General features: G+C 33.5%; 1 protein-coding gene and 1 long non-coding RNA gene across 2 annotated transcripts in view; both read left to right on the top strand.

Annotated features, from left to right (window-relative positions):
- LOC124458344 overlaps window positions 1-10,500 on the top strand; it is a 71,524-nt gene extending 61,024 nt beyond the window's left edge. Inside the window, exons 2-3 of the mRNA XM_047008376.1 lie at window positions 8,880-9,702; window positions 10,490-10,500. Coding sequence (XP_046864332.1) covers window positions 8,880-9,702; window positions 10,490-10,500 — 834 coding nt within the window. The remainder of the gene's footprint in view (window positions 1-8,879; window positions 9,703-10,489) is intronic.
- A 252-nt stretch (window positions 10,501-10,752) lies between these two features.
- On the top strand, window positions 10,753-11,375 carry LOC124456779. Its single transcript, XR_006952459.1, has 2 exons — window positions 10,753-11,105; window positions 11,232-11,375. It is a non-coding gene; the product is annotated as an uncharacterized LOC124456779 (long non-coding RNA).
- The last annotated feature ends 1,186 nt before the right edge of the window (window positions 11,376-12,561 follow it).

Here is a 12,561-nt window from a genome sequence, read left to right as displayed (position 1 = left end):
AATCATAAAAATCACTGAAGTTCTCCTTGAAGAACTAACTTATTGCTTTCAATAAATAAAATACTTCCTTATAAAACATCATGTCCTAAAAACAAGTTGAGCATATTTTATAAATGAAAATTTGATCTTCGTGAAGCTTTTTTAGACTCAAAGTCGGTGATGATTTGCCTGACCTTAACATCAAAAACTAGGGCGAATGTCAAGATCTGACGTCATATCAGGGAAACCGTTTAAGAAAAACACTGTTATTTACATAATTTCCTCAAAAGCATAGCTATAATGTTGCATTTGCCATTTGTATGACATCTTTGTGTCGTGGATGTTAAATACATCCAATTTTAAACAAACCTCGGATAATTCCCGATGTGACGTCAAAATAACATGGTTGCCAGTTTTTTTTATTCTGTGATCAAATAATGAAATGGTCAATTTTTCAACTTGGAGTGCCAATATCCGGCAAATCATATTTTCAACTATAAAATATATTACAAAAATTTTAAAGTACTCTGAACTATTTAAATGGCAGAAATAAAAAACACGATATAGGCACTTAGTACACTGACCGATTTTGTGGACCACAAACCTCCATATCTCTTTTCAGGTTTTCAAAATGTGCGGGATAAAGAATGAGGTGGATGAGATGTCTATTTGAAAAACGTCTTTACATTAAACAAGTATTAACGAAGAGTGCTTTTACGCAATTATGGCATGTTTGTAGACAAGAAGGACAAAGTTCAAGTTGAAGTCCTTAAAACGATTGTTGGTGTCGCTATAGGCTAACATTCCGACAAGCGCTGTGAGTAGTCATTTCCTGAAGTTAAACAAGGTACTTTTACAAGTAATCAACGTTTGGCTATGAAGAAGAATGCCGCCAAATTTATCGGAATACCAAAAGTCTATAAGATCCTTTGTAACAATGCTCCTGGTTCGGAACATTCACTTTAGGCACAACTTGCATAGAAGATTGAAAGATAATTTTTTGAGAAAACAAACTTTCCTGTTGGTGTTGCGTAAAGTTGTTACCATGCATCGCACGACTGGAGTAGTGGAAGAGACGTAAAAATAAGGTAGTTCAAAATGACCGGTAACGTAAACAAACCGGTCAACAAGCTTTTGGGGCGGTCATTGCCGTTGAAAGCCGACCGTTATAAGGAGCTCTCGATAATAACCTTAACTATACATATATGTAATGGTGGGTGTAAATAACTAAAAAAACCTGGTTACATACGGTATGCATATAACGAATAATTAAAACAATTAACAATGTGCTCATCCATTTAAGGGGCTGTTCATATGAGCCCGGCATTCATCGAGAGCGTTAATTGATTTTGAGGCATTGAAGGGGCAAAACTTCAAGCTTAAAGATTACAGCTGTTTGCTAAGTGCCACAAACCATTCCTGTTGAAATTCTCAAATTGGGCCAAACTGGTTGTTTCAATTTTAAATGTTTTGCATACTTATTAAATCAAAATATAGTGAAGTTGCTCTAGAAGATTTATCTAATGATGTAAGAATAGAATTGTTCCATTTTCCAAAATCAATTAACGCCTCACTGAATCCCAGTTAGCTGGGCTCGTATGAACAGCCCCGAAGCAATGCTCAACTCCTATTCCTAAAAAATATTGCTTACCAGTCTGCTGACAAATAAAGTTTTAAATGCCTCTGTGACAGCATTTGGATCAGTGAGGATCCCTAAAATAATTAAAGAAATATCATACAGTGCGTAAATTTCACAGTTTTTATGATGTTGAGTTTTGTCCCCTCTTAGTAGAGTACAAACCACTAAAACACTAGTGACTGTGTCCATCTTTCGTGGAGTGTTAAGAGTCAGTGGCAAATGATTTTGCTGCATTGCCTGACAAATTTTGGTATTAATACAGCTCATTCCTGTTTTAGTTGACTTAAAGGCAATATAGTTACGCTTTTTTTTAAATTATATTGGTACAAAAATACAGGTATGTTCACAATGCACTTCATTTTGTCAATGTTAAAGGTTCAGTGCTAAGTTCTAGTGCAAAGTAAACATCACATAAGATTTATTTAATCACTACTCTTCACCAACAGCCTGCAACATAAAATAAAACAATTTAGAACTTTTTTAACAATTTAGGATCGACTTACATTTTTCTGCAGCTTTCTCCAAATCCGCTTTGTTTTTATCAATTCTTTCACATTTCTATTTTCAAAAAATACAACATGTAAGCTGCAGCTCTAGTTAAATATTTTACCATCAGCCACCACCATCACTTATTGTATACTAGATATATATATATATTATGTTCTAAAATAACAACTGTTTATTCTGACAACTGATCCTCTCACAAGTTTATTGAACTTCTTTAAAAAGTTGTACGATGAGAACAGTGGTGGATCCAGCCTTTTATCTTACCCCCTTCATACCATTTTGATACTGACATGAATATATTAATACTAATTAAAGTTCAAATTTTTCTGAAATGTAAGCAAAGCTCAATACAACTTTTTGCCCTATCTCAAAAATCATAAGTCATAATATTGTTAAATAACTCAAAAATGAAAATGTATTTTTAAGATAAACTCTGCATCTTCAAGACTTTTTAAGCACTTGAAATAAAATGCAAATAGGTCTAATTACTAGCAGAGACATATTACAGAGAAAAGTAAACTTTATAAAGAAAACGTTGTGCTTTCATGACAAATTAAAAATGTAATGAGTACTATTAAAGCTGTGTATTTGATCTTTGTTTTTAATCCAGAGGGATATAAACTTCAGCTCTAAAATTGCAGTGAAATGCATTTACATTTTTATAATTTCCTATTCAACAATGTGATCAGCTCAGCACCCGCTTTAACATTCTCAATTTAGAATTCAGCTCTTTAGGGATAGTGTGCCTGTATAGGCCAAAAGCAGGAATATTTTGAAATCGGAATAAGGTTTTCAAGCGCTGTTACAACCATTTTTTCATTTAGTGCACTAAAATATCCTTATAATACAGACTTTGAGTTGGAACAATGATTTGTATTGAGTGCAATGTGTTTATTTTCAACTTTTGACCTGACAGACCAGTCAATAGAAATTGACCAATGACGGTTTTCTTTGCTCTTTTGTTGACCAATTGTATTAAAGGAAAGTTTGCAAGCTAACCTACAGATCAGTCAAAGCACACTTAAAGTTGCCTGCCTGCAGACTGGTCGAAATCAATAACTGGCCAATTGAAAACATATTTTCGAGCTTTGAAGATTGCCGACAGGTCATACATTCATACAGATACTACTGACCTCGCTGCTGAATACACCAAAGTAATGCTTGCTCCATTAGTCTTGCAGTAATGCGTAATATTATCGGATTTTGTATGAAAATGTTTTTTGAACGTAGGTAGTGATAATCTATGTTTGCTTTGATTTTGAATTATGGAACTTACCAATTTCACAAATTTTACCTACTTCACTTTACTTGTTTGATGTACCAACTTATAATTTACCACCCTGAAACCAAAAACATACCTTTCTTTCTATTTTTTCAACTCTAGTTTCTGCACGAGTTGGAGAAGGTGTATCTTCAGGATCCTATGAAAAATAAGTAGAGTCAAATTTACTGATAGCACCTGCAAACTTTTTGAAGTGATTCAGTTTTTTATAGATACCACATTGGCAATGTACCTTATACACAATCACATGTCAGTTGCTGAGGAATATGAAAATCAATGTCTCTTAGTTGGGGATTAATGTTGCTCAAAACTTTTGTACATTCATTCAACATTTGAAAATTAGAAAAAACTACAAGGTTTAACTAAATATATCTATCACTTCGAGCTAAGCACTAGAATTGCTGAGCTTGGGCAGTTTTCAATGCAAGAAATGTGTGTGCATATAACCTTGAAATTTCAAAAATGTTATTGACTTTATTCTAAATAAAGTAAAAGTTTTACTTGAATTCTCCGAAATTATGAAAAAACCAAAATTCCCAAAAATCATTAGAAAAATAATATATGTATAATTAAAAGCATTAATATGTCAGCATTTCTTTGTATAAAAAAGTCTTATTAAAATCACGCAAAAGCAAGCAAATCCAATTAAACACAATAGAAAAAGAAAGTTCATCAATTGATTAAATTAGACCTTTCCATTTAATTACTTTACAAATGAAATCAAAATTCACATTCTGTGTACTCAAACAGATAGGAAATAAGAATAACTTGTTAAGTTCAACTTAATGTAGCTGTCTACTTATATCATCTGGATTTATGACTGATTTAAAAACAATGAGGTACAATAAACAATAGCTATGATATGACTTTAAAAAAATCAGAAAACCCAATCATATGAGATATGTACTTGCTGTCAACTTGGTGATATAAAATTTTTGGAATAAGAAAAATATATTGCATCATATTTAATTTCTAGTACATCAAATTCTTGAGAAGCTTCACATGCAACTTTATTGAAAAATTATGTTGATAAACCTAAATATTTTTTTCATTTCAATCACGTGGTTTTCACAAGAACAAACAAGGCTGGGAAAATTTTAATACGTATATTTCCCTTGAACTGTGAACATCAAAGTTTTTCAAAAATCTTTGTATATCAGGTCGATTGCCAAAACTACTGAATTGTTTGTTTCGGTATAGATTACGCGTTAACTACCCAATATTTTATAATCAAATAAGGCGGTTTGCATCCTATGGACTATACTTCAACACAAGTGAACAAAATCGAGATATCTGATTTTTCATTCCTCTAGTGTTCAAAACGCAACAACACCCACAGAGGTGTTAAAATGTATTGCAACATTAAATCATCGACGTATTTAATACCTCGAAGTCAGCAACGATACTCGCAATTCCACTGTACGGCCAAGGCTTTTTCTGATGACCTAGTTTATCATGGTTCTATTTACAATTAATTCTAGAAGGCAATCAGATCTTTTATTAGAAATAGGAATCTTTTTTAAATGCAAACGCTAAATTACAAAACACTCTGCTTCATATTTATTTCTATTGTACTGCTGACAAAGTGGTCATTGTATTCAAGTAGACTGCCTGCACAAACTTTGTGTGTCAGTTAGACAAATTGTTAAACACCTTCCTATGTAATAATATAACTCAGTACCTCTGTTTTTATTCCAACATGCAATGGCGTCGCTAAAGGAAGGCCTAGGAAGGGGGCACGTGCCCCTCAATAAATTGGCTGTGCCCCCCAAGTGCTCCTCATTAGAATTTTATATAAGAGTCTTCATATGCATCATTCGAAATTGAAAAAGAAGCACATGGCATTAATGTAGCTCTTACGGAATTCGCACAACTTTACTGTAAAAGGAAGCATTCTATTAGCTGTGCAGACTAGTTTGCGTTGTATTCACCCTTTCTGAGTTGTTAGGCAAGTGGTGAAGATTTTAATTTCTTAAAAATAAACAAAACAAAACAAAACAATACTTGTGCAATAATTCAAGTCTCTAGTTGGTAAGGAAGAACAAGTAATATTGTGATGCTTATCATGAACCACATTACACCATATCATAAAACTTGTATGAGATCGTGGACAAGTGTGCTCGTAGACTCAAATTTGTAGAAAGAAAAGTACAAATATAGCAATGACTAAGAGTAAGGCTCATGAAAATACTGCAACTCTGGGAGTATTATAATATGAAAATATTTCATTAAAATCAATAATCAATCTACGTAACGTTATAATAGCACAGCTGTTAATGACAAAATTCTTCACTTGAATGATACAAGGGTAAAACTTTTTTATGGTCTTACCATGCCTCAAAAGACAAAATTTTGATATAGGGCCAGCCCTTATTTTACATTTACAACGCGTTCTGCGCATGTCGTGTTTGATGACATTTTCAGTAGTAACAAAAAACAAAAATTCGGAGTCATCGCTATTTCTCTGTATATTCTTATACAACAGCTAAAGACGATAGAAAAACTATATTACAACTTTTGCTTTTGAGCAATACATTCTGAAATACTCTACATTAAAAGTGTTTTAAAAGTACTGACTCAGCACTTTTGTTTAGTGTTATTGCTCTTTCTTAAATACATTGGAAAAGCGCCTAACCAAGAACAGTAATATTAAAATGATTTTAATGCCATCATGTTATTGACAATCACCCCCACAATTACACAAACGAGTACAAACTAAGTGTGCTTTGACGCATTTACAACGAATCAAATAAATCTACTTCTCTACTCTCACCATTTTCATGAACTGTTGGATGCTGCACGAGCGAAATTGCTGTACCGTGGAAAGAGTCTTGTGCACTTGTGGAGCTGGGATTATGATCTATGTTGTCAATTGCTGCAGTTGTAAAAAATCTTTTCCGTAACTTCGACGGACAAACAACGTCATCACTCTCGTACCTTGCTATTACTTTATTAGCAATGTCGGAAGAAACAGATAAAAGCCGATCGTACGAGATGCACAATCCCAACTTGAAAAAAGCGTTGATAAGTGATTTTTCTCTCGTAGCTCCATGAATTTTGAGGGACGTGTATATTGGTACCGGACATTCTTTTTCTCTAGTGTAATGAGGTCTTGACGCTTCACGCTCGCGTGATGTGCAATTGAAGACAATATGTTGAGAGATGGTTAAGCAAGATTGATTTGGTCTCTTTCTGCCGGTTGTTTGTTTACAATTGCTCCTTTAAGTATCATATCTATAACAACTTTTAATGATGCTAGGACAGAATCCTTTTGACAATCTTCGGAGAATTTTCCGTTGAATGAGTTCTTTGTTTGAAATATATCTCTTCTTATAATCATAGCCGCTCTTGCTAAATGCCATGCTTCCGAATCTTCTTCCTTTGCCCTTTTAAGAGCGTTTCCAATTTTATGTTTCAATATAAGTATAGTGTCTCTTCCTTGACTTTGATCAGTAAAATTGGGAATAACAGTCAAGATTCTTTCCTTAACTCTGGTAGTATTAATTGATCCACTTTCAACTCCTAATGCCTTCAACTTCATTTAAAAATATGTTGTCAGCTCCGTAATCTTAAGCAAAACTAAATAATCTGATTTTAGTCGTTCTTCATGTAGTATAAGCAATAAGTTCAGCAAACGCTAGCCCATCAAGGTTTGGTCCTGAACGTTTAGCGTTTGTTGACGTCTCAGCCTTCATTGCCCTTGCTCGATTATAGAGAGAAATAAGACATTTAGGATTGTACTTTGCCTCCATTGCTACCATATCACGATTCGATACTTTTGCTATAAGTTGTCTGTCGTTTAACAAAACAGCACATTCCCTTACCTTGCCGTCTATCTCAAGCGTTGAAGCTGCACGAAGGTTTAAAGAGTTGTCTGGTTTATCACAGAAAATGCCCTCGTTTTTTGAAACTGCAGGGAAGCTTGCTCATCTGGCTTTATCTGGACTTCCTTTTTCGATTTCAGATGTTTGTTCTTCGTCTGTCTTCTCCGCACTTAAACTTCTTTTCAGGGCACGTTGCAACTTTTTATTATTGAAAAGATCCCTACATGACTTATGCCATGATGCTTGGCGTTCTTTCAGCGTTTCTTCTATTCCCTACCTCCATCGAGACCCTTTACGTCTAGATTCACCGGTAACATATCAATTTTAATAAATTCTTGCTGATTTTTTGCAAATGAGGAGTACCCAACTCCTGCATCCTTTCTTTTTGATTTTGATGGACATTGTAGACGTTCTGCAGTGTCTTTTTGACAAAATATGCATAGTTTCCAGTCCAAGAGTTCTATAATATTCTGTAAGGGAAGCAGTTATTGACACTACATGTGCATGCTTTGTTGTGTTTACATCTTGATCAAAAAAAGAATCTTCTAGATTAAATTGAACACGCAAAATATGCGCACGTCATTACAATCTTAAAGCAAAGTTTTACAACATGAACAAGTAAGGACATAATAATAGGTTACTTTTTGGTCGGTCAGTGCGTACGATTTTTATACACGAGTTGAAAATCAATTAGGTGATTGTTTTAAATCATTTCAAAACATTGAAGAGACAAAAAGTGCTAAAAACCTGAAATGTTAATGGATAGAATGAGTAAGTATTCTGAATGCTAACACAAGTAAGGTAATAAATCTTGAAGAAACTTAATTGAATGTTCTTCATTGTTTCAATGCGATTTATCATTGCACTATGGTGAAAGCCGGGAGGGCACATTGTTATACACTTTATATATAATATAAATATAAAAATGCTGAGTCAGCACTTTTAAGAATATTCCATTCACAATATTTGGGAAAGAAATGCCCAAAAGCAAAAGTTGTAACATAGTTTTTCTATCGTCTTTAGCTGTTGTATAAGAATATACAGGGAAATTGCAGATTTCTCTGAACTTTATTTTTTTTTTACTACCGACGACGTCATCAAACACGACATTCGCAGAACTCGTTTTAAATGTAAAATATGGGCTGGCCCTATATCAAAATTTTGTGTTTCTAGGCATAGCAAGAATGTGAGAAAGTTTCATACTTGTATCATCAAAGTGAAGGGTTAGGTGTTTTTTTTTCATTAACAGCTGCACTATAACACAAAGAATGTACAAATCCGCCAAGGTTAAACTAGGAAGTTAAAAAATTGAAACTATTCATGTTTTGATAAATATTTAAAAAATTTCCCAGTGCAGAAGCAATTTTTAGGGCCATTTCGCTAGCAAATGATCTGGTACAAATTTTGTGCTCACCCCACTTGCAAAATCTTGGCGACGCCACTACCAAAATGTAACCAAATGCCCAAATGGAGGAAAACTAAAATGTCCAATTTCGTTGTTTTCAGCTGCCATCCTCGATATTCATTTACACGTACGAGTAAAACTGTAACATTACGTAGCTATGTTTGATCTTCAACAATTTTAGTTGTCTATAAACTCTAATTAAACAACCAATTTATGTTGATATTAATAATTTTATGACCTTAGATGCAGTCAAGAGAAGAAATTAATAACTTTTACCTGCAGAAAATAGTTACAGATGTTGAAAAGAAACTTGTTGAACTTTTTATCCAAGAATGGAACACTCATTACAAAAAATCTCTCGGAGAATGGGAAAATACAAACGTTAGTGGCCAGAAATTGTTCAATATTGAAGTTTCAAAAAAGAAACCTCCTGGGAAACATATTCTGTCAAATTTTCAAAATGGTGACACTAGTAAGTGGGATTGTACGGCGCTATTTGCAGCGATATTGCATTCCAAATCAATTGGAACAAAAATTGATCCAAAAGTTAGAGATGCTGTGAATGAACTTCGTGAAGAAAGAAACACATTCATCCATAAATATAAAGGAAAAGTTTCTGATGAAGAATTTCATACAATGGTTTGTAATATTGAAAACTCGTTTCAAGATCTGGGATTTTCATTTAATGAAATTAATGAAATAAAAAGTGAACGAAACAAATTTAATTCTTTTCAAGTACTTCCTAGCAAACCAAATCACGATGTGGTTAAACGTACAGAATTACTTAATCAAATCACAGCAGATCTCAATAACTTGCGCAGTACTAACAATAATGAACTAACATATTACTATATTTCTGGTAATCCTGGCAGTGGTAAGTCTCAATTAGCTAGACAAATTTGTGAAGAAATGTATAACTCGTTTGACTGGGAAAAGAATACGACATTTGTGATGACACTCGAAGGAAAAGATATCGACTCTCTTTTAAAAACTTATGTTGAACTTTATCAACGATTAAGCAATGATAAAACTGTCATTGAAAATATTTTAAAAGAAGCAAAAAGCAGCGAAGATAAAATCAAAGATTTTCAATTATTACTGACACAACAACTGAAATCATGGCAAACATGGTGGATTGTTGTAGATAACGTGGTTGAACTTCATAAAATTTATCCATTGTCACCTCAAGTTGGTGATCATAGCTGGGAAAATGGTCAAATTATAGTAACTGTCCAAAATACAGATGCTATACCACCAGATGGAAATCTAAATAAACACATTTCAGTTAGTCATGGTATGAACAATGAAGAATGTCGACAACTTCTATCTGTCTTTTCTGATATTCATAATGAAGATGAAAAATTTTTAAAGGATTTATCAGACAAATTAGATCGTCAACCGTTGTTCCTGGCAAATGCTGCTTCCTACGTAGGTGATGTAAAAAGTGTACATCCGACATTCACCTGGGAAGAATATTTGTAAAAGTTGAATGAAGGAGAGCGACAGAAAATGGATGGCAATTTTCAAAAATAATCTCAGCTTACTTAGGAATGAAAACTGTTATGTTAGCAATACAAAAGAATGCCGAAGAATCCATCTTGTTAGAACATGTTTTTAAACTTTTCTCAATAATATCTTTCGATCCCTTACCACAAGATGTTATAATAGCATTTATTAAAAGCATTGATCCACAAAAATCTGCAGAAGATGTCTGTCGTCAATTAAAGCATTGTTCTTTATTCCTTCAAACGGAAAACAACGACATCCGCCTCCACAGCGTTGTACACGAAGCCATCATAAATTATTTATCGCAGACCTTTGGCTGTAAACAAAACAAAAATAATTCTGAAAAGTCTGCAGTTGATCTTGCCTGTCAAGTTGCTTGGGCACTAAGTCATTTTAAAAACGAAGATGAAATCAAAATAATTCCACATCTAATAAAATTCATAACAAATTCATCATTTCAACATTTTCTAAATAAGTTGATCGATGTAAAATCATCAAAACAAAAACTTGATGAAAGAAATTGGAAATTTGCCAAATATTTTGTAGATGTTTTGAAAAGATTTTACAACTATAAACATGCAGCTAAAGTACTTTATGAAATAACAGAAATTCAAACTAAAGTGTTAGGTGCTGATCATATTAATGTTTCATATTCGTACAACGAGCTGGGTGTCTTGCTTTGGAAGAATGGAGAGTATGAAAAAGCAAAAGATTATCTCGAACCAGCGATGAAAATTCAAACAAAAACATTGGGACCTGACCATGTCAGTATTGCGACAGTGTGCAACAATCTGGGTTTGGTTTACGAGGATATGGGAGAGTACGAAAAAGCAAAAGATTTTTATGAACGAGCGATAGAAATTGAAACAAAAGCATTTGGACCTGACCATGTTACTACTGCGACAAGGTACTGCAATCTGGGTTCGGTTTACAGTAAAATGAGAGAGTGCGAAAAAGCAAAAGGTTTTCAAGAACGAGCGATAGATATTCAAACAAAAGCATTTGGACCTAATCATGTTAATATTGCGACAACGTACAACAATCTGGGTTTGGTTTACAAAAATATGGGAGAGTACGGAAAAGCAAAAGATTTTTATGAACGAACGATAGAAATTGAAACGAAAACATTTGGACCTGACCATGTTAATATTGCGGCAACGTACATCAATCTGGGTTCGGTTTACAATGATATGGGAGAGCACGAAAAAGCAAAAGATTTTTATGAACGAGCAATGCGAATTGAAACAAAAACATTTGGACCTGACCATGTTAATATTGCGACAACGCACAACAATCTGGGTTCGGTTTACAGTGATTTGGGAGAGTACGAAAAAGCAAAAGATTTTTATGAACAAGCGATAAAAATTCAAACAAAATCATTTGGACCTGACCATGTTAATATTGCGACAACGTACAGCAATCTGAGTTTGGTTTACTATAAAATGGGAGAGTACAAAAAAGCAAAAGATTTTTATGAACGAGCGATGAATAGACTGTTTGACTTTGGACTGACCATGTTTAATTTTGGAATGTACATTCAATCTGGCTGATTACAGTGAACAAAGGAGTACAGGCATCGCAAAGATTTTTGTTGAGCGATTGAAATAAAACAGCATTTTGTCCTGAACATGCAATAAATGTACAGCAATCTTGTTGGTTTCTAACAACTCATAGATATTGAAATTTCAAACGTTTGCACTTCTTCATCACTTATTTGCTAGCCTTAAAATACTCTTGTCTTTGAGAAACGTACAAGAGATAAAGAGAAATGAATTACAATAACACCAAATGAAAGAAAATCCATTCTCTTTCATTTTGGTGTACTATCCATTGGATTAAGAAAGTTGTTAGTATGGATTTTCTTTTAACAAGTTTAAATAACAACAGTTGTATATTTATAATTGAATATTATTCTGACTTATTCAACTATTTAGTATTTTCAAAAGGATTTTCAACTGTCAATTTATGCCCATGGGCGGTTATTAGACCTCAATTGTATTGTTTGCACGTCTCTAGTTCTTCAAGTTGTGAATTTCACCAAATGATGTTTGGTGTGTCATTTTTCTTGTATAATGGAGTAAATGCCAGTCTTGGCAGCCATGGTCTTGCAACATCCTTTTTAGTAGAAAAGCTCTGATTGCTTTTGCCCCACCATTGTGAAATACAGTCTTTCTATTTGTTCTATTCATTTTAACATAATTTCAAAATCCTTTCTTGAGGTGGCTGATTTGTTGAAGACATGGAGTTGTTATTTATTTCATTGTCATACTTGATTTGAACTACCTTAATTGTCATGACAATGTTTGTTTTACTTTTGATGAAATATTTATTGTGAGTTGATGGATAATTTTTAAAGTTAAAGCCATAGGCATTATGAAAACAAAGTTATAAAATAACCTGAAGAAAAAACGGGATATAT

The sequence above is a fragment of the Xenia sp. Carnegie-2017 genome, unplaced genomic scaffold (assembly GCF_021976095.1).
Source record: "Xenia sp. Carnegie-2017 unplaced genomic scaffold, XeniaSp_v1 HiC_scaffold_6, whole genome shotgun sequence".
Taxonomy (NCBI): domain Eukaryota; kingdom Metazoa; phylum Cnidaria; class Anthozoa; order Malacalcyonacea; family Xeniidae; genus Xenia; species Xenia sp. Carnegie-2017.
This window is presented reverse-complemented; position numbering and strand designations above follow the sequence as displayed.